Genomic DNA, 23345 nt, shown 5'->3' on the forward strand with positions numbered 1-23345 from the left:
ATATATATATATATATATATATATATATATTTTGTTTTTTTTTTTTTATTTGTCATGTTTTTAAATGAAATGAATAAAATTTATAAAAAAATATATAATAAAAAGTATTCACAGCGCTTCACTTTATGTTACAGCCTTATTCCAAAATAAAATAAATTATTCTTTCCCTCTAAATTTTACACACAACACCCCATAATAACAACCCCCAGAAACATTTTAAAAGGTTTGAAAATTTATAAAAAAAATACAAAACTAAGAAATCACATTTACATAAGTATTCACAGCTTTTGCCATGAAGACGACATTTGAGCTCAGATGCATGTTTCTATTTATCATCTTGAGATGTTTCTACAACTTAATTGGAGTCCACCTGTGGTAAATTCAGTTGACTGGACTTGATTTGGAAAGACACACACCTATTTATAGAAGATCCAACAGTGGACAGTGATGTCAGAGCACAAACACCAAGCAAGGAATTGTCTGTAAATCTCCAGACAGGATTGTGTTGAGGAACAAATCTGGGGAACAATACAGAAACATTTCTGCTACTTTGAAGGTCACATTGAGCTCAGTGTCCTCAATCATTCATTGATGCAAGAAGTGTGGAACCACCAGGACTCTTCCTAGAGCTGGCTGACTGTCTAAACTGAGCAATTGGGAGAGAAGGGCCTTAGTCAGGGAGGTGACCAAGAACCTGATGGTCACTCTGTCAGAGCTCCAGCATTTCTCTGTAGAGAGAGGAGAACCTTCCAGAAGGACAACCATCTTTGCAGCAATACACCAATCAGGACTGTATGGTACAGTGCCAGAAGAAAGCCACTCTTTAATAAAAGGAACATGGCAGCCTGTCAGGAGTTGGACAAAAAGCTCCAGAAGGACTCTGAGACCATGAGAAACAAAACTCTCTGGTTTGATCCAACATTTTTCAGTCAGGTCATCTGGACAGTTTCTTTTTTTGTGCTGAAATGTTTTGACTTCGATACAGAAGGCTTCATCAGTCAAGGAAACACACAACAAAACTGATTCTTCCCCCAACAGCTTACTCCAAAGTGGAACAAACCAGTTATGTTGGTGCTAAGTTGGTCTCTTGTCACGCCCCCTCCTCCATTGCCGGCCCTCTTCCTTGTTGACAGTCGTGTCAAACTGGTTGAAAACAACAAAGTCCATGCTCAATAATCCAGGTATACAATCCAACATTTTTCAGTCAGGTCTGACTGAAAAATGTTGGATTGTATACCTGGATTATTGAGCATGGACTTTGTTCTCTGGTCTGATGAGACAAAGATTGAACTTTTTGGTGTGAATGCCAGAGGATCCAGGGTCATATATCCTCACATAAGACCCATGGAGCATGTTGAAGGGCATTAAGTGCATGACAGACTATAAAGGCAGGGGTGTACATTGCCCTAGGTCAGAGTTATTCAACAAAACTGCTCAGGGGGTCGCAGTTTCTGAAAGCCAACAGCTCAGGGGCCGGACATCCAGCGATTAAAATCATGAACCAAAGTTTACAATAATCTGTTACCTTTAAATTTGTGTATTTTATTGCATTGAATCATAAATGCAATAAACAGAACCCAAACCCAGAACCAAAAATAAATATATATAAAAATAATACTAATAATATATGTATATATGTACAAAGTATACAGTATATATTTTAATGAGGGGAACCTGACGGAAGCCACCTGTGGGCCGGAAGTGGACCGTGAACCGCCAGTTGAATAGCCCTGCCCTAGGGACTCATCACTCACTCATCACTATTTGATGCTCTTTGTGGACTTCACGTCTGCCTTCAACACCATGATGCCTCAAACCCTGATGGACAAACTACTCACACTAGGACTAAGCCCCTCCATTTGCAACTGGGTCCTAGACTTCTTAACAAGCAGACCACAGTTAGTGAGGATCCACAACTTCTCCTCCTCCACTACAACCCTCAGCACTGGCTCCCCTCAGGGATATGTGCTGAGCCCCCTCCAGTTCACTTTGCTCACGTATGACTGTGCACCTACCCATCCAGGCTGTCATATTGTAAAGTTTGCAGATTATACAGCTGTGGTTGGATGCATCACAAACAACAATGAGTCCAGCTACAGGCAGGAGGTGGAACAGCTGGAGAGATGGTGCAGGAAGAACAACTTAACATCAATGTAAAGAAGACAAAGATGATTGTGGACTTCAGACAGAACAAACACACCTACCCCACCACCCCACCCCCAAACATAGGAGGATCTGCAGTAGAAGTGGTCTCCAGCTACACGTACTTGGGTGTGCACCTGAATGACAACCTCAGCTGGGGCAGCAACACTACCAGCCTGATCAAGAAAGCTCATCAGGGACTCTACTTCCTCAGGCGGCTGAGGTGAGCTGGTCTGGGAAGCTCAGTCCTCACCTCCTTCTACAGGTGTGCAGTGGAGAGCATCCTGTGCTCCAGCATCAACGTGTGGCATGGAGGCTGCACAGCTGCAGAAAGAAAAGCTTTGCAGAGAGTGGTGAAGGCTGCACAGAAGTCTGTGGGAGTCAGTCTCCCCACCATCACAGGCATCTACACCTCCAGATGCAGGAAGAGGGCCACCTGCATCACCCAGCACACACTTTTTGCCCCGCTCCCCTCAAAAAGGAGGTTCAGGAGCATTAAGTGTAAAACCACTACACTGATGAACAGCTTCTACCCTGAAGCTGTTAGACTCATGAATTTCTACCCAGGATTATCACTGTGAAAAAAATCACTGTAATGCCACTTGATTGTGGATATGTACTGCTGATTATCCATGCTGCTGACCTCATGCTGCTGATTTATTTCATGTTGCTGTGTTCATTCGTGCTCATCTGTTCACACAAACTCATGTTCGTGCTGCTGTTGTTCAGCATATTGTTTTTGCACTGGTAGTGCTTAGTGTGTTCTTAGTTTAGTGTATTTCTTAGTTCATATCTTAGATCTTATTAATATTTTTCTTTACAATTTATATGTAAGTTGGATGTAACTGGGACCTCGTATACACAATTTCATTCCACCACATGTAACACATGAGATGCGAATGACAATAAAGAAAACCTTGACCTTGACCTTGACCTTGAATGCCAGACATCATGTTAGGAGGAAACCACGCACTGTTCATCACCAGGCCAATACAATCACTGCAGTGAAGCATGGTAGTGGCATCATCATGCTATGGCAATGTTTTTCAACAGCAGGAACTGGCAGACGAGTCAGGATAGAGGAAACATGAATGCAGCAATGCACAGAGACATTCTAGATGAAAACCTGCTCCAGAGAGCTCAACCTCATGATGAATGATGGTTCATTTTTCAGCAGGACAACAACCCAAAGCACATGGCCAAGATCTCAAAGGAGGAGCTTCAGGACCACTCTGTGAAGGTCCTGGAATGGCTTCAGGACCACTCTGTGAAAGTCCTGGAGTGGCTTCAGGACCACTCTGTGAAGGTCCTGGACAGACCCAGCCAGAGTCCAGACTTGAAACAGATTCATCTTTGGAGACATTTGAAAATGGCTGAGCACCGATGCTTCCCATTCAACCTGTTGCAATTTGAGAGGTGCTGCAAAGAGGAATGAGCCAAACTGCCCAAATAAAGTTGAGTCAAGCTTGAGGCTGTGATTGCTGTTAAAGGTGCAACAACAAAGCATCAAACAAAGTCTGGGAATACTTAGGGTGCATTCACACCAGCCCTGTTTAGTCTGCTTTAATTGAACTCTACCTCGTTTTCCTAGGAAGTCCGGTTCGTTTGGGGAGGTGTGAACGCGCCATCGAACTCTGTCATGGAACAAAAAGGCGAACTCTGGCCCGGGCTAAAACCTAGGTCTCGGTCCAGAAGAAGAAGAAGTGTCTTCAGAGGTTTTTGTGTCGTTTCTTTCAGTAGTTCTTGGTGCAGCGCCACCACAGGCGAGCGGGGGAACAGGTTGGTTCAACAGGTTGACTCGACTGCACAGTGCAGTGTAAATGCAAATGCACCAGCTCAAATATAAACAAAATATTATGAATATTGGTCCCCAACCGAACCAAGTCTACCGGACTATCAGGTGTGAAAACAACCTTAAGTACTAAGGATGGTTGAGTACATGTTTGTTTCTTATGTTTTATTTTTTTTATATAAATTTATAAACCTCAAAAAAAAAATGTTCATGTTGCATTAAGGAGTGTTGTGTGAAGATGTTTTAGGATTTTTTAAATTTTCTTCCCATTTTGGAAAAATGCTGTAACATAATAAAATGTAGCAAAAGGGAAGCGCTGTGACTACTTTCCAGATGCACTGTACATGTCACAAACACCCAGTTGGACAAGTCAAACAAAAAATACCAAGTCATCACTTGAATGAATGTGAATCACACAACCAGATGTTTTTATTTCTCCAACCCAGTACTGGAAAAACCTGCATTTTTATGGTAAAACTCTTCTGAGGAGACAGCACTGTGCCATGCTTTCATATTTAATGAATCAAGTGTTTACTTGTGTAATTAAACGTAGATGTTAAACAACTGTTAAAATACACTAGAATGCAGTAAATGGCATCTACTTTTTCTGGGGTGTGTTTGTGCTATGACTTTGGATCAGTGGTACAGAAGTTGTCTTTTGATCAGAAGACTTGGAGTTTTGTTCAAAGCCCATGCAATGGTCTGATGTGTTCCCCCACTGCCCCTAAAATGTCTATTGGTGAGTGATAACTTTCACAGCCCGTTTAAAGAAATAAGCACACTCACACTTTCTACCAGTCTCTCCAGCTTGGTCTCGGTCGGAAAGTATTTCCGGATCTTTTCTCGGACCTTGTCACAGAACTCTGTGGTGAAACCTCCTGCAGACTCCCCCTCTGCTGGCTGAGAGGAAAAATTATCCAGCAGGTCACCGATGAAATCAGCAGCTGGACCAGAACCAGCGAGGACCAGCCATGGCGTTGCTCTCTTCAGGGACGTGTCTAGTCTCTGAGTCAACAAAACAACAATAGAGATTGTATCTTTTGAAAAAGTTGTGAGCTGAAAAGGATAACATCAAACACAACTGACACTTGAAAACATATTTAACAGTTTCTGTATGGATGCTAATGTAAAGTGGTACGTCAATGTCCCCTGTCGCTGAGGGATTTGAATAGTGGGTGCTTATTGTAATCAAGATGAGTGTCTTTTTCTGCACAAAAACTGAACAGAAGATGCAAATAAACCTTAATGTTTGTGTGCAAGATATTCAAGTAGGTAGAAATTACACTGTGGAGAAGAACAGAGGTACCCAACAAAGTCCAGTCAGGTCATCTAGACAGTTTCTTTTTTATTTGTTTTTGTTGAGACGTTTCATCCTTCATCCAAAGGACTTCATTAGTCTGACGAGCCACAACAAACTGAGTCCCACAAGCAGCACACCCACAAAGTAGATCAACCAGTTTGCTGGTGATATGATGGTTTCTGGGGTCCATCCTCTCCCCCGTCAACTCCTCTGAGGCAGCCATGGCAAAGTGGTTCAAAACACCAAAGTTCATGCTCAATAATCCAGGTAGAAAATCCAACAAAGTTCAGTCAGGTCAATTTGTCACCAGCAAACTGGTTGGTCCATTATGTGGGTGTGCTGCTTGTGGGACTCAGTTTGTTTTGCTCCTCAGACTGATGAAGTCCTTTGGATGAACGACAAAACATCTCAACAAAAAAATAAACCATCCAGATGACCTGACTGAACAACAGGGTTGACAGCAACACATCCAGTACCAACACTCTGAACACAGAGGTCTCCCAGGGGTGTGTGATGAGATGACTTCTCCATCCTCCTTACCCACGACTGCACACAGACTAAGGCCCTATTTACACGGACACGATGGTAGGAAACATGTTTTTTTTTTTTGTATGTTAATTAGAGGAAAAGATTTGCGTTGACACGGTCACATTTTGGGTTTACATGCATCCGGAGGATTCCCCCCCGCCTACCCGAATCCGCTGTAGTTACCATGCCGGGTCATTAGATGGCGCTGTGAATTTTGTACCTTCACCTAATGCGCATGCGTGCTGCCTCGGCACGCTGTTTTCCTCTGGGCTAACCATCTAACAACAACGTAACGTAACAACAAGTTAAAGCTGGATTCTGCAGGTAAATCAACATTCTTAATAATGTTAGTTTGTGTTTACTTCGGTTACAAAACAACCAACTGAGTTTTATTTTTCCTGAAAGAAGAAGAAGCTGTCTTTCTACCAGACGGACCGGTTCTGAACGAGACTCGGCCCAGATGAACTGCAGGAGGACGTCGAAGAGAGCTGTTGGATGGATGAACTATTAATTTAAAATTCCCCTCATTTCTTTTATTCAATCCATTCAAGTTCAGTTAACGTGTTTTAATAGTGTGTTCAGTTTAATTGTCAGTGTTTGTGTGACATAGTTTGTGGTGTTGAATAAATAAATAAAAATTAAACCTGATGTCTTCATTTTCAACTTTAGTGTTCACACAATATGTTTAGCATCATTTTAAATTTGAATTACATAATGTCCAGATAGCTTCATTTAGCTCAGAGCTTCATTATCTCTCACACTAACATAAATACTGTTTATTATTATTAAACTGTTGTTATTTAGCACATTTATGTTATAGTGCAGCGCGAGGTGTGCGCGTGCCACATTCTATAAACAGCGATATTAGAAGTGGATCACACTGTGTCTCTTCCAACACAGATGTCGGTCACAGCACAAATCTGACGTAGATTAACTACGAGATTAAAATATATTCCATCAGTCGTAGTTATGAAAGCAGTGTATTCACCGCCATGTTGATAGAAATATAGCGTCTGTCCGCGTGTGTGTGTGCGCATGTGGTTTAACACAAAGCCTCAGCGGGAGATGTTTACATTATCAGCGGGGGGTCAGCGAAAAACCTCCACTCTGGAAGGTGGGTTGAAAAACCTCCGGATTCAAAGAGGGGGGCCACTGGTGTCATGTAAATGATCAGCAGAACCGCAGAGAGAAAGCTGCGGATGCACTCAAAATACGTGCCGTGTAAACGGCCCCTAAAAGTTCCAACTTTTTCATGACACAATTGTGATGGTTCTCATCAGCAACTGGGATAAAATACTAGAGGGGCAAGGTGAGCCACCTTGTCATGGGCAAAGATGAAGGAGATTGTTGTGGACTTCAGGAGAACACATAAACAGCATGCTCCTCTGAGCTATGGTGCTGCTGTGGAGAGGGTGAGCAGCACCAAATTCCTGGGGGTGCAGGTCACTGAGGACCTCTACTGGACCAAGAACATTGCATTACTCAACAGCGCCTCATTTTTCCTCCTCAAATTGAGAAGCACCTGAGCCCTCACCCCCCATCACCTTCTACAGGGAACCACTGAGAGCATTTTGACAGACTGCATCACTGTTGAATAATGTAGAAGATCATTTGCACATTTTTCCTCTCTCTCCAGGACACAACAACACTTGTCTGTCTCGCAAAGTTTTGTATTGTATTGTATGCGATCCCACCCATCACACAGCCTACTCAGTTTGTTCCCATCATGAAGGAAACTGTGGAGTCTCATGGGTAGATTAATCGACCAGGCTGTCAGGAAGCTGAACTCAGTTCCTTCTTTGCCCATTCATCCAGAAACCATTGATTGTAATACCAATCCCACCCCCATTCTCTGTATGTCTTGTACACAAGGAAAATTGACAATAAAGCTGACTTGACTTGACTTACCGGTAATTAAATAAATGGTTTATATAGTTTTACATTATTTTTTAGGTTTGCTTGTGAATGGGCTGACACAAATGGTAAATGGACTGTACTTTTATAGTGCATTTCTATATTATCAAGACACTCAAAGTGCTTTACAACACAATCTGTGTCCTCATTTACCCATTCATGCAGCACTCTACTAGATCTCTACAAAGCTAATTGAACAAGTCATTCTAAAGAGACTAATCAGATCTTTAGATCACATTCATACACTGATGGGACACACATCAGAGGCAATGAGGGTTTCAGTGTCTTGTCCAGGGACACTTAGACATGCGACTGCTGGTGGATTCAAACCCCCAACTCTTGCATTGGAAGACGACAGCTCTAACCGCTCATCCACAGCCGCCCCAAACATATTTAAACTACAGTATGTCTAACTTTCAAACATTATAAAACATGGAATTTAGAGGGGAAAAAAAGAGATTTGGGGAAAAACTATAACAATTTTTCAAAGTTCATGCTCAATCATCCAGGTACAAAATCCAATAATGCTCAATCAGGTCATCTGGACGGTTTCTTTTTTGTGGAGAGACGTTTTGCCATCTATCTGGAGGGCTGTCCAGATGACCTGACTGAACATTATTGGATAAAAACAATTTTATATCACTCTATGTTAGTAGGTTTGTTTAGTAGGAATGTAATGGACATTTTCCTTACCTCCAGCATGCTGGCATCTCCTGAGATGAGCATGCAAAGAACTGGGATTTCAATACTGCCACTACCTATTGTTGGACAAAGATAAGTTTTAATAAGTCAGAAAGAAAATTAATAAGCAAGAAAGAAAAATAAAATAAAAAACTTTGGTGAGCAACACATTGACAACCCAATATTTCTTAATAAAAAAATGTCTAACCTTTATGAACACAAAGAAAAATTACAAAAGACTAAAAATCACCTCACCCCAAATGCCTGTGCGCTGATTGGAAATGTAGTCTTCCAGTTTAGAACGAAAAGCTTTCTCGCCCCCCCACTGACCAACTGTTCCATTGTCCACCAGAAGGAAAGCTTGATAACTGTTGTCCAAGCAATTGGAGTCATGTGATGAGTTGTGGACATAGTAACGAGCAGGAAAACTCCCCTTCAAACAGACACCAAAAGGTTAGCACAGCTGCTATCATCATGCTGAAGTTTTAGTGAACCTGACTCCTCCCATCCTCCTGTAGAATGATGCATGGGGTACCTTAGCATTGACCAGCTGCTGCTTGTTGTGGACCAGACCCCAGGGGGCCACACCAATAGCTATGACTTTTTTCTGGGACAGAGCTGTAGCTGCAGCGCCATGGTCTCTCACAGCTTCACCCACACAGCGGGACACACCCTCTCTGAGACCCCCTGTCAAAATCCAGGCCCCTGGACAGAAAGTTTGTTACAATATGATGTGACTCAACACGTGCAGGACATGCCGAATAAAAATTTTAAAGTTAAAGTAAGAGACTTCCTTTTGAGAGTGTGCTTACCTGTGCTCTGTGCAGCCCTAACCAACCCTTTTCTCAGGATATCTCTCACCCATGACTTAATCTTTCCTTGACCTTCTCCCCCTACCACTGACACCACCAGGTTGGGCAAGGGCAGACCCCAGTGTGTCGTCATCAGGTTGTAGATGATATGCGGTTGTGTGTCAGACGAAAGCCGCAGAAACTAAACAGAACAGAGGTGATAGCTGATGCATTATACTCAGGCATAATATATGACAAAATACAATAAAGTCCCCACACAACCATCCATTTATCCATATCCTGCCTGTGGTTGGATCTTGGGGGCAACAGGTCCAGGAAGTAAACCCAGGCATTTGTATTCCTAGTGACACTTTTTAGCTCCTACTGGGGTATTCCAAAGCGTTCTCAGCAGGCTAGAAAAGATATATAATCCCTCGAGTGAGATCTGGCTGTGTCCAAGGGTCTCCTCCCAGTGGAACGTGCCTGGAGGACCTCTAAAGAGAAGTGTCCAAGAAGTATGCTATTCTGATACCTGAACAACCCCATCTGGCTTCTTTTAATACAGAGGAGAAGTGAATCTAATCTGAGCTCCCCTGACATGATGGAGCTCCTCACCCTTTCTCTAAAGCTGAGTCTGGCCACCCTACAATGGAAGATCAGTTCCACTGCTTGTATCTGGGATTTTGTTCTGTCAGGCATGGTTCAGACTAAATCTCATACTGTGTCACAGGTTTTCTTTATCAAGTGTCTATCTCACAAAAATGAGTTTATTATTTAAATTTTAGGAAGTTGTCTGTCCTAATAGTATATGAACCAAAGGTCATCAGGGTGACAACTTTTACATTTTATTATTACCATAATAATAATTATTATTTATTTTATTATTATTATTATTATTATTATTATTATTATTATTATTATTATTATTATTATCTTGCTTTAAAAAGTTTTCAGTTGATGTCTCATTCTCTATCTGATTGGTGCTGATAGCTATGTGTACATGAATCATTAAATGCTTTACATAACTATAGATTATGTTTACAAAGAGATGATGTCATGTAAAACTACAATTATCCATCCATCCATCCATCCAGCAATCCATCCATCCATCCATCCAGCCACCCATTACCTTCCGCTTATTCCGAAGTTAGGTCTCGGGGATAACAACTTGAGCAGGGAGGCATAGACATCTCTTTCAATAGCCAACTCTTCCAGCTTTTCTGGGAGGAGTCCAAGGCTTTCACAGGCCAACAGAGAGAGTGTTTCTACTCCGAGTCTCTCCCGGATAACTGAACTTCTCACCCTATCTCTAAGAGAGAGTCCAGCTACCCTGTGGAGGAAGCTCATTTCAACTGCCTGCATTTGCAATCTCATTCTTTCGGTCAGTACCCAGAGCTTGTGACCATAGGAGAGAGTAGGAATGTAAACCAAATGGTAAACAGAGAGCTTTGCCTTACAGTTCAGCTCCCTCTTTGCCACAAAGGACTGGCAGAGAGGTCGCGATACTGCAGATGCTGCATCAATCTGTCTGTCAATCATGTTCCATTTTTCCCTCACTCATGAACAAAACCCCAAGATACTTAAATTCCTCCACTTGAGGCAGAACCTCGCCCTTGACCATGGCCTCAGATTTGGAGGTGCAGATTCTTATCCCAGCTGCTTCACACTGGGCTGCAAAACACTCCAGTGAAAGTTGAAGATCATGGCACTATGACACCAACAGGACCACATCATCCGAAAATAGCAGAGAAGGAATCCTGAGGCCACCAAACTGGACTCCCTCTGACACCCTGGCTGCACTGAGAAATTATGTCCATCAAAGTTATGAACAGAATCTGTCACAACAGGCATCCCTGGTGGAGTCCAACTCTCACACTGAAGCGGTCAGACTTACTACCGGCAATGCGAGCCAAACTCTTGCACCGCTTGCATAGCAATGGGCCCCCAATCTCATACTCACAGAGCACCCCCACAGTGTACCTCAAGGAACACAATTGAAAGCCTTCTCCAAGTCCACAAAACACATGTAGACTAGATGGGAAAACTCACATGACCCCTTGAGGACCCTAGTGAGGGTAAAGAGTTGATCCAGTGTTCCATGGCCAGGACAGAACTCGCATTGTTCCTCCTGGATCTGAGGCTCGACCAATGATCAAATTCACTTCTCCAGTACCCCTGAATAGACTTTACCAGGTAGGCTAAGGAGGGTGATGCCCTTATAAATGGAACACACCCTCCAGTCCCCCTATTTGAAGAGGGGAGCCACCACCTCAGTCTACCAATCCATTGGCATTGCTCCCAATGTCCACACAATGTTTCAAAGGTTTGTCAACCAAGACAGCTCCATACCATCCAGAGCCTTAAGGAAATCAAGGTGAACCTCATCCACCCCAGAGCTCCGCTGCCGCCGAGCTTTTTAACTACCTCGATGACCTTAGCCACAGTTATGGACAGAAAAGTCCCAGACTAAGCTTCCTCCATGGAAGACTGGTGGGATTGAGAAGATCTGAGAAGTATTCATTCTACCTCTTGACAACATCACTAGTGAGGTTAACAGCACCCCACCTTCACTGAACAGTGTTAGTGAAGTGCTGCTTTCCCCTTCTTAGTCGTCTGATGGTTTGCCAGAATCTCCTCAGAGCCAACCAAGAATCTTTATCTAAAGCTTCACAAAACTCCTTGCACTGCCGAGCTTTTGCCTCAGCAACAACCAAGGCTGCAGGCCACTTGGCCCTCTGCTACTCCTCAGCTGCCTCCGGAGTCCCACCAGCCAAAAAGGCCCAATAGGACTCCTTCTTCAGCTTGATAGCCTCCTTAACCTGGGGTGTCCACAACCAAGTTTGAGGATGGCCACCACGAGAAGCACTGACAACCTTGTGGCCACAGCTCAAGACAGCTGTGGAGCTGTCTCAGCTGTGGAGCTGCAATTGAGGTGCGGAACATGGCCCATTCGGTCTCAATGTCCCCCGCCTCAGCTGGGATGCGGTTAAAGCTGTCTTGGAGGTATGAGTTGAAGATCTTTCTGATGGATTCTTCTGCTAGGAATTCCCAGCAAACCCTCACTACACGTGTGGGTCTGTCCAACATCTCCCCCCCGCCATCTTATGTAACTCACTACCAGGTAGTGATCAGTTGACAGCTCAGCTCCTCTATTAACTTGGGTGTCCAAAGCAAACAGCCGCAAATCAGATGACATGACTACAAAGTCAATCATCGATCTACGACCCAGGGCATCCTGGTGCCAAGTGCACTTATAGACACCCTTGTGTTCAAACATGGTGTTAGTGATGGACAAGCTATGACTAACACAGAAGTCCAACAACGGGTTCAGATCAGAGAGGCCGATCCTCCCAATCACAATCCTCCAAGTCACACTGTCATTACCCACATGTGCATTGAAGTTCCCCAGCAGAATAAAGAAGTCCCCAGCTGGTACACCTTCCAACACCCGCGCCAATAAGACTGTATACCGAACCGAGGTTCTTTTATAGCACTGACTGAACTACATTGGTCAGTGTATGGATTGAAACGTCACTCTTCTTTTGGTGTCAAGTTTCGGTATTGGCTGTAATGTGTCACATGGTTTCAGCACGCTGGCAGGTAAAACACAGACATATGACAAACAGACTACGTGTTTACACCCAGAGCTGTATAGAGCAGCCGTACGGCTTGTATGTCTATGGTGCTGATTATGCCCACAGAAGGGGTTCACGTGTGTAACGCGTGTGTTGTCGAATGGCTTAAATTTACGAGCAGAAAGTTGCTCCGTGTTTTTCTGCAAGGAAAGAGAAGGACAGCAGCCTCCCCCCTCCTCCTCTCTCAGCATTAAAGTCAGCCTGTGAGTGTTGAACGGCCTGATTCATTATCTCCATGACCGGACTCGTCTTCATCAAAGAACTCTGAGGACGGAGCTGTGTGTGGAATTTCAGCTGATAAGTTTACGTTCGTTAACATTACTGCAGCTTAATACGTGCATCGCAGTGAATGAAACTAGAATCCATGTAATGCTAACTTTAAGATATTAGTGTAAAGCTTTACTTTATCTACGTAGCTAGCTAAACTCAGAAGCTAACTAAAGATTGACAGTAACAGATAAAGCTTAGCTTGTACAAATGTGCCCATCCATCGGGTCAGCTGCTTAAACAGTTCACCTAATGTTCACTGTTTGTTAATGAATCTTTTGTAATAAACTTTTGGATGTTCAGTTTTACCCTGCGTGACCTTGTCTGCAGCTGGGAAACCAGCAGGTCCCGTGCAGGGGTCGTACTCTCTGATCAAAGCTTCACACAGAAGGTTGTAATCCCTCTTCGTTGCATCAGGTAGACGCTCGATGAAGGTGAACACCTCTCTGTCCGAAGTGAGCCGTATCAGACTGATCTTATCCTCTGTCGTAGCATTAGGATAAGATCTCAATCTGAACTCCAGATCTTTGAGATACGCTTTTGTCCCAGCTGACCCCATCGGTCCGGGAACGAAGCGTTGTACATATTTTGAGATCTTCTGCAAATCATCCATTGAAGGAGACTGTATCACCAGTCTAACTTGTGTGACTGGTGGTGCAGACTGGTCAAGGCCTGCCCCTACCGCCCATGGTGGGGGTGGGGGTGGCTGATAAGGGTTGGTAGGAGGAGGTGCATATTGGTGCAGGTCTGTCCCCACCCTCCGAGATGGGGGTGGAGGGGACCGCATGGTGTCAGGAGGAAGAGGTGCAAGTGGTTGCAGGTCTGTCCCTACCACCCGTGGTGGGGATGGAGATGACTGCATGGTGTATACCGATTCAGTGAGTCGATATCGGTGCAGGTCCATCCCCGCCGCCCGAAATGGGGTTGGGGGTGGCCGCATGGCGTTAGGAGGAAGAGGTGCAAGTGGGTGCAGACCCGTCCTTATCCCCCGGGTTGGGGGTGGCTGATAAGGGTTAAGGGGAGGAGGTGCAACAGCACCTGTCTGGGGTGGTTGTAGCTGACCCTGTTCGTCTCTGAGTCTCAAACCAGCTAGCTCCATGTCAGAAATCAGGTTTGTAGCTGTAGCAAGCCTCTCCTCACAAGCTGTCAGGCGCTCATGTGTTGTCTGATTTTCACTTTGTAAATTCAGCCAATTTCGGAGTATTATCTCCTTGTCTGCTTTGCAATCGTCCAGCTCCTTTAATGCCACCTGCAACTGTGCTTGTAACATATTGTTATCTGCACACGCGGCTTGGTACGCTCGTTCCTTATCCGCAATCCTCTCCTCATATGATTGAGCCTGTTCTGACAGCTCAGTCCTAGAGAGGTCCCTATCAGTCTGAATTTGTTGTTTCAGCAACTCAGATGCATTTAACAATTCGTCACACCTCTCCTTTTCAGACTCATATCCGTTGAACAGCAAGGTATTTCGTTCAACCAGACGGTCCAGTTCCGCCTTCAGAAGCAGAGAAATTTTTGCCAACCGTTCACGGCTGGATTTTGTGTCCTCCTTCACGTTAGCTGCTTTTGACAACCTCTGCAGCTCCTCATATCTTTGATCATCATCAAGGTCTAGCAATTGCTCTAATTGTTTACCAACAATTGAATTTGTTAAAATATGTACAGCTGTCTGGACAGCATCTCCGGATTGTAAGGGGTCAGTGTTTACCTCTACGTCCGCCATTATCTGCTATTTAGAAATTAAATAGGAGATGTAAATGTTTAGGTGGTAAAAGAAAATCAGAAAAATCTCTTTTTCCTGATAAGTTTACTCTTATTTAGTGATTTATCAATTAAACGTGCGTTATCTTCTAGCAAATGAGTAAACTTTTTCCAACTTTGTGAATATCTGTAACTGTATCTTATTTAAAAGTTTCTAAATTTTTATTTTGTACCTGTTTCTCAAGGATTTATCAGTGAATAAAAATTTGTTCGGTAAATGCTCTCTGCATAAATACCTTCATAACTTTTAAAATGCAAGATAACAGAGGTTATTCAACTTTGAGGAACGGTTAATAACTCAAAAATGCCTTTAAAAGAAAACACGTTTAATTTCACTAAAATAACCTAAAAACGAAGTGAAACCTGTGATCCCACGTCTTCTCCAGAAGATGTCAGTACAACCTCAACAATTTTAACTCCGACACTGTTTGTGTTGTCCACTAGGGGAGCTACAACTTCCTGTGGCGTTCGGTTGACATCCTGTTGCTAGCCGCTTAGCTTAAAGTTAGCTTCGGCTAACCTCGGTTAAAATCAACATTTCTGAACGGATATTTTACACAAACGTGGCAAAATTTTATCAATTAGACTTCGAACAACCTAAACACCGTGTCAGAACACAGCTTTGCAGCGCTTTTCAGCTTAAAAAAGCAGATTTTATTCCCTACGAAAAAGAGTTTCCAATTCCGGGTCACGTGACTGAAATCACCAATGAAAAAGCAGTGCAGGGTTGAGAGGAAGTTACGTAGGCACGCATTCACCCTCCTCAGCAAATCAGAGCGCTCCACAACAACGATATTCAACCAACCACGAAACGTTAGCAACAACCAGCATGCTAGATTAGCATAAAATCAGTTCGTCACTTTTTTCGTCTTTTAAACTGTCAAAATGCACTTTTTCTGTTAAAAATGTAACGAATCAACTCTCTGAGCTGCACGGAGACGGCGCTCCGTGACAAAACGTCATTCTAGCTATTTAAACAACTCGTCCGAATTTTCCAGAACCGAGCCGGTCCAGAACCGAACCTCCCGTCCGTTTGGACCTCAGTTTAAACAGAACGCAGCGTTTTTCACAGCTCATCAGCTCTTAGTTAACATAACAGGCGTACAATGTCAGCTTTCACAAGACTCAATGACACAATTTCAGCTTCTAACATCACTAGCCCAACGCTTAGAACATGCAGCGTTTCGCTTCAAAGGCGCAGCTCCAGCACGCTGCGTAAACATGCACTGTTTTGAACTGTTATTTTTTATCATGCCAACACGTAAAATCAATGTTTACACGGTTACAGTCCATTTACGAGCACGTGACGGGCCACCAATATGTAGATGAACAGATGCTCAGATATATTCATCATTTAACGCGGATTCCTCATTTTTCTGGACTGAATAAAACGTGCATTGAATTTAAGGAAATGCAAACGTGAGACGTCATTTATATTTGACCCATCAAAATGAATGCGGTCATTTATTTACAGAATCAAAATTTAACATCAAACATTTACATTAATTTGGCAAATTATGAAAATAACAACATAAGCAATCAATCAGGAAAAATCATACGGCCATGATTTTTCCGTTGCTTCACCACAGACATTTATGAAACTGTACAATTATGATCTTTTACCCACACGGATGTGGATGAGCATTTTACACAGACATTTCTAAATATCTGGAAGTATATCTACTTGATAGAAAGTTTAAAGATGGGAAAGAAGTTTAGAGGGAGTAAAGATGGTATGGGAGGGGAAGTGTTCACCAGAATTGACACTCTCCATCAGAACCCAGCTCTCCCCGGTACGCTTGGTAGGAAACTTGACTCGTTACCTTTCTGAGGTTATCTCAGCAGATATGGAGCTCCGTTAACGCTACCTGTCCAGCGTCTCCTTAGGATGCTGTGAATCGTCAGAAGTAGTGGCGAGTAAAAATGTTATAATCCCATGGAACTCGGAAGAGCTCTGTTGTCATGTCAGGATCATCCCGTCTCTCACAGAACTGGGCTTCTCTCACAGAACTGGTTGGACTGTGTATCCAGCAGAACTCCAACAGCACTCCATCAGAACTGAACAGAACTGTCCCAGAACTGTTCCAGCACCATCCCAGAGCTTCTAACAGAACTGTGTAGTTTACAGATCTCGAGCAGAGCCAGAACTGTTAGACCAGGAAGTACCGACATTTTAAAGATCTCTTTTCCGGTCCATCTGGGAGTATTACCATTGGTCAGAACCGACCAGACGGGGTGTGTTTTGTGACGTAAGAGGTTAGAAGACAGCAAGAATTGTTATGGAAAGATCAGAAATGTTCTCACAGACAGAGAGAGTTTTGTTTTGGCGCGTTTCAGAAACAGGTGCCAAAAACCTCTATATTTATGTCTGAGAGGATTCTAAAAACATGCCAACAACTTGTTTTGCGTTTGACTCCAACCTTGGACCAACTTACACTTGCTCATTCAAAAGCAGAAATCAGAAAAGGCATAATTACTCTGTAACAGCTTTGACATGAGTTCTAATTTTGCGTGAGAAAAAATCATTACACAGTTAATAAAATTGATTAGTTCACTGCAACATCTAAAATGGTTTGAACTAAGACACTTTGATTATCAACATTTGTAAAATAGTAATGATAATAAAACAGAGAGTGTTCTTTTCACTTAAATCTTCAAGAGAGAAAGTCTCAGGATGGGTGAACCTGTATTTCTGGATTCAAATCAATGAAATGACAGTTCCTGTCCCACAAGGTTCTTAAGGTCAAGATTTTTGACCTTAGACTTAGTTTTTGACATGGGCCTAGTCCACTACATTCTCCTCACAGGAGCCTCTGACCCTGAGGAGAACAAACAGACAAAAGAAAAGCGAGGGGGGGGGGGGGGGGACAGGAGTCAGGACAGTCACAAACTTTGTTGTTAAAAGTTTGCTGCTTTTTCTACAGTGGAGGATCCAAGGTGGAGGTAAGCAAAAATTAAAGGATATTGTTGACCAGTTAAGCTTTTATTTTTCAGCCTAGGTAACGTTTTTTTGAGCAATAATAACACAACCATGTTATTGTTGATGTTTTGCGTTCTAATGTCAATTAGAGAGATGATAAGAGCACTAAACCCCAGGGAACCACAGAGAAGATTCAGGCAGAGACACAGAGGTGCAGATGCCTGCCATCAACCCTAGCCTCAGTGAATCCAGTGACCTGGTGGTGGGATGTGAAGGACACTATGCCAATGCTATCAAACTGGACAACCAGGTCCACAACCATCCACACCCTCAGAGCAAACATTTTCTACTGCTGGAGACACCATCAGCCAGGAGTGAGCTTGTTTGTGTCTAGAGAAAGCAGACATGTTGATTTTTCTGAAGAAAAACTGCTAAGTGAAAAGGTCCTCAGTGTATAGCAGTGAGCATTAGACACTGACATGTCACTTGTTATTTGCAACTGTTCTTTTGAACTGGAAATTATTTGTTTATTTTTATGTAAGAAAACTGCTTGGAATAGAAATACCAAAGTTAAAAAATAAAACTCACAATTTGTACTGTAATGTGTAACGCAATTTTATTCTTGTTAGAATTAATAGTAATTACAAAATTGATACCGAAAAAAGAATCGTTCAGAAACCGACACCGAAGTGAAGGTACCGACACAGGTACCGATTTTTTTAGAAAGGTACCCAGCGTACCCGCCAAGGACTCCAAAAAGGCAGGATATTCTGAACTGCCATTTGGCGCGTAGGCACAAACAACAGTCAGAGCCCGTCCCCACACACAAACGCGCAGAGAAAGCACCCTCTCATCCACTGGAGAAAACTCTAACACACAGGCACCAAGTCGGGGAGCTAAAAGTAGAGCCACACCAGCTTGGCGCCTCTCACCATGGGCAACTCCAAAGTCGAACAAGGTCCAGCCCCTCTCAAGGACAGGGCCCATGCTGCGCATTGACATGAGCCACGTACCTCTCAATCGCACGTAAAAGCTTAGGCTCCTTCCCTGCCAGAGAAGTCACGTTCCATGTCTCAAGAGCCAGATTTGTTAAGTCAGGGTCAGAGCACCAAGGCCACCTTCAGCCCCTCCTGCAAGTGGTGGGCCCACAGGAAGGCAAACCCATGTTGCTCCTTCGGTCTGAGCCCGATTGGGCCCCATGGGTAGAGACCCGGTCACCAGGTGCCCACCAACGAGCCCCTCCCCCAGGCTCAGCTCCAGGGTGAGGCCCTGGTAACCCATGTCTGGGCAAGGGACACTGAGCTCCTTGTTGTTGTTTGTCCCTAAAAAGTCTTCAGAATCGCTTAAATTAAAATTGCCCCTGACAGCATAGTTCCAAGGATCATCCAGGTGCGCAAACTGTGGCAATTCAAGGAGGAGATCATAATTTGTCTTAATTTTTACTTGTAAAACTAAAAATGAAACTAACAGGCAGAGTTTCACACAGTTTGTTGATTTGTATCTGTAACCACACCTTCCCAAAAATATTTGTAACATGTAATTATTTACTAATACAATTCTTTTATACACACACAAATTACTATCTACATAGCACACTTTTTTACAAGGTTATAAAACGGATTTGCAAGCATAAAATATTTATGATTGAAATTTGTGTCCATACCTAACAGTTGAAAAGTAAAACAACAGTCATAGCCCTGTTTTTCTCAGAACTACCATCCACACCCAACTGACTTATTTTACACTAAGAGCAGAGAAGGAGGAGTTGTAATCTAAGCCTCTGCAAGTTCAGTGGGGTTGGGCCAATGGAGCAAACAGTGTGCTTTTATCTTTCTGTTTACAGGCACGTGTTTTTATGTGGATGAGTGTTACTCACGTGGCTGTGTCTGCGTCTTTGTCCAGCAAACTCCAGCTCTCCGAAAGCATCAGTGGGATATTCAGATGAGTGCTGACTGCTGTCCCACTGCGTGACAATGGCTGCTCCAAAGGAGTCCCCTGTTGCCACCGAATCATGGACTTCCTGTGCACCACCACACTGACAGACACCACTATCACTGACACACAAACAAGAAAAACAAATAAAACATACGGACCAGAAATCTGTAGCTGATTGTTTGTCTCTAACACTTTGAAACATATTCAAAATTTTGGGGGTAAATGTGTATTTTTATTTTTAAGTTTAAATCGTGGCAGAGTGGTGGTGCAGTTGGTAGAGCTACCACCTCTCAGCGAGCAGGTTGCCCTGGTTCAAATCCCAGCCAGGGATTTTTTTTTTGGTGGAGTTTGTATGTTCTCTCAGTGCATGCTTGGGTTTTCTCCGGGTATGCCAGTTTCCTCCCACAGACCAAAAACATGCATGTTAGGCTGACTGGTAACTCTAAATTGTCCCTAGGTGTGAGTGAGAGTTGTTGTCTTGTTTGTCTCTATGTGTCCCTGTGATGGACTGGAGACCTGTCCAGGTGTCCCCTGCCTTTCACACAGTGCTGGCTGGACATGGGCACCAGTGACCCCCGCGACCCAAAAAGGAAGAAGTGGGTAAAGATGAAGGCTGGATGGTTGGATGGATGGATGAAGTTTAAATCGTTTTACAGTTTATACTTATTCAAAAAAGGAAATACTACATTCATCCTATTAAAATTCAAATAGCACATTAGCTGAGATGGCTGAATAAGTTAAGAAGGAATGAGAAGAGACAGACGAGATTCTACAAATTCGAAATGCTATGAGTTGAGATTCTCTATACTGAAAATGGGCAGTACATATACAGTACATACATATGTATGGTATACACATGTGCTTTGACAAAATAGGTAGTTTCCACATGGCAGAATATCAGTAAATAATCAGCTGTGTTTCGTTATATGTGGAAAAGATCTAAACAAAAAGTATAAAATGATAATGCCGGTGTAAAAATGCAGATTAAAAAGTTATCCATTTCACATAAAACTTTTCATTTAAAGCAGAAAATACAAAACAAAGACAAGTTTCTGTCATAATCTAACAAAGGTAAATCAGGTGGATTCAAAAAATAAAAGTAAAAAAAAAACAAAAAAAAAACTTTTTGAAACGTTTCGTCTTTAATCCAAAAGACTTTGTCAGTCTGAGGAGCTGTAATAAACTCAGTCTTACAAGCAGCACCTTCTCGGGGGTGTAATGGGGGGTGTGTGTGACCCTAGAAAGCTTTTTTTGTCGCAGGGAGTAGTTTTTTCTTTTTCTTTCACCATTCTCATTTTGTCACGTGTAATAGTAAAGTTATGAACAAATATGGCTGCCTTGTCGTATTGGGAGCCATGCATGAACCGTGTCTCTCCCCTCTGCTGCTGACACAATAAATAAACTCCGACTGTCACCTCCTCTGTCCTCTGCTGCTGTTTTTATGTCCATGCGCTCTGGACGTCACTCACAGTTCGCATGCAACAAAGTGTAAACTAAAGCGAGAGCGACACCTGCCCCCCTCCATACTTATATAGCGCCTTTCTATCTTATTTCAAGATATTCAAAGTGCTTTACACTACAATCTGTGTCCTCATTTACCCATTCATACAATACTCTACTAGATCTCTACAAAGCTAATTGAACAAATCATTCTAAAGAGACTAATCAGTGCTTTAGATCACATTCATACACTGATGGGACACACATCAGAGGCTATGAGGGGTTCAGTGTCTTGCCCAGGGACACTTCGACATGTGACTGCTGGTGGATTCAAACCCCCAACTCTCGCATTGGAGGACAACTGCTCTAACCACTCAGCCACAGCTGCCCCAGTTATGTTGGTGCTAAGATGGTCCCTTTGGCAGGCCCCCTCCTCCGGCGCCAGCCTTCTCCCTCGTCGACAGTCATGTCAAACTGGTTCAAAACCAACAAAGTCCATGCTCATCTTAGCACCAACGTAACTGGTTTGTTCCACTTTCGATTAAGCTGTTGGGGGAAGAATCAGTTTTGTGTTGTGTGTTTCCTTGACTGATGAAGCCTTCTGGATGGAAGGTGAAATGTTTCAGCACACAAAAAAAAAGAAATTGTCCAGATGACCTGACTGAAAATTGTTGGATGGACTGTTTCTTTTCACAAAGATGGCCTCCTTTACTCCTCTCTCAAACCATTGTTCCTCTCTATCAAGGATGTGAACATCTTCATCCCTGAACGAGTGAGCACGGGCCTGGAGATGAGTGTAGACCACGGAGTTCTGGCCTGATGACGTTGAGCTTCTGTGCTGGGCCATCCTTTTGGCCAGTGGCTATTTAGTTTCCCCGATGTAAGACTGATCACAGCCCTCCTGACACTGAACAGCATACACAACATTACTCTGTTTGTGCCGGGGGACTGGATCTTTGGGATGAACCCGTCTTTGCTGTAATGTATTTGGGGGTTTAAAAGTCACTGGGACGTTGTGTTTAGAAAATAAACGTCTCAGTTTCTCTGAAACTCCCGCAACATATAGAATGACCACTGGTCTGGGTTCTTTCCTGGATTTCTCCTTCTGCCTGGCTCCTGAGTTAGTGGGGACGCTGTCTGCTCTGTGGTACAGAGTCCTGATGACTCCTAACTTGTGCTCCAGAGGGTGATGGGAGTCAAACTGCAAATACTGGTCTGTGTGGGTGGGTTTGCGGTACAGCTCGGTTTGCAAATGTCCTCTATCCGAGACTGAGACCTCACAGTCCAAGAAAGCCAGCCTGCCATTTTTACATCTTCTCGTGTGAAATTGATGTATTTATCCACAGAGTTGATGTGATCAGTGAAACATTGGACTTCCTGAGATTTAATTTTAACCCATGTGTCGTCAACATACCTGAACCAATGACTTGGTGGTGTCCCTGAAAAGGATGTCAAGGCTCACTTTTCTACCTCCTCCATGTACAGGTTGGCAACAATAGGAGAAACTGGAGACCCCATAGCACACCCATGTTTCTGCCTATAATATTGCTCCCCATATGTGAAGTAGGTTGACTGCAGGCACAGTTTCAAGAGTTGGCGCAGTTGTTTTGTGGAAAGCGTGGTCCTGCTGCTCAGTGTGGTGTCTGATTTTAACCTTAAACTGACCACCCTTTACTGCCACTCTGAGCAGCAGGACCACTAACGTCTCTTTGGAGCCTGGATCTTATTAGTTTTGATCCTACAATGCTGAAAAACAGTGAGCAGCACAAAAACACTCTGCTCTCTGCCATTTATTATAACTGTTGTTAGTGCAGAAAAACCTTTTACTGTAGCCGCCTGGAGTGCACATGTGCATCTTCACACTTGGAGCATTTCACACTCTGTGGGGGTTCCCCTAAAAATCTCCACTCTGACCTGGATTCAGAAACCTTCAGTTTCAGAGAGAACGAGGCTGTTGTCTGTAAATGAATGGCGAACTGCAGCAGAAAAACTGCAGTTTCACTCAAACGCGTTGTGTGAACGTGTCTGAAATTTTTGCTTGTTTGATGTCAGATTCATCAGTATGAGTGTGTCCGTTCAGTAGAACCAGTAAAACCATTACAGGAATTAATTAAATACTGGATATTGGAATAAATTCAACATTACAGTAGTCTCTCATTTATCGTGGGGGATCCATACCCTGATGCCCAGTGATAAGTGAAAAACCGCGAAGTAGGAATAGTAGTACAAGGAGTAAGTA

At 43.3% G+C, this 23345-nt stretch overlaps 1 protein-coding gene across 1 annotated transcript in view; it reads right to left on the reverse strand.

The window, feature by feature from the left end:
* trpm4a (transient receptor potential cation channel, subfamily M, member 4a) overlaps nucleotides 1-23345 on the reverse strand; it is a 116904-nt gene that overhangs the window by 72809 nt on the left and 20750 nt on the right. Inside the window, exons 3-8 of the mRNA XM_037689315.1 lie at nucleotides 19608-19785; nucleotides 9170-9350; nucleotides 8893-9062; nucleotides 8613-8790; nucleotides 8370-8434; nucleotides 4721-4939 (exon numbers count right to left, since the gene is read on the reverse strand). Of these exons, the coding sequence (XP_037545243.1) occupies nucleotides 4721-4939; nucleotides 8370-8434; nucleotides 8613-8790; nucleotides 8893-9062; nucleotides 9170-9350; nucleotides 19608-19785 (991 nt within the window). The remainder of the gene's footprint in view (nucleotides 1-4720; nucleotides 4940-8369; nucleotides 8435-8612; nucleotides 8791-8892; nucleotides 9063-9169; nucleotides 9351-19607; nucleotides 19786-23345) is intronic.

The sequence above is a fragment of the Nematolebias whitei genome, chromosome 15 (assembly GCF_014905685.2).
Source record: "Nematolebias whitei isolate Nwh7 chromosome 15, NemWhi1, whole genome shotgun sequence".
Classification (NCBI taxonomy): Eukaryota; Metazoa; Chordata; class Actinopteri; order Cyprinodontiformes; family Rivulidae; genus Nematolebias; species Nematolebias whitei.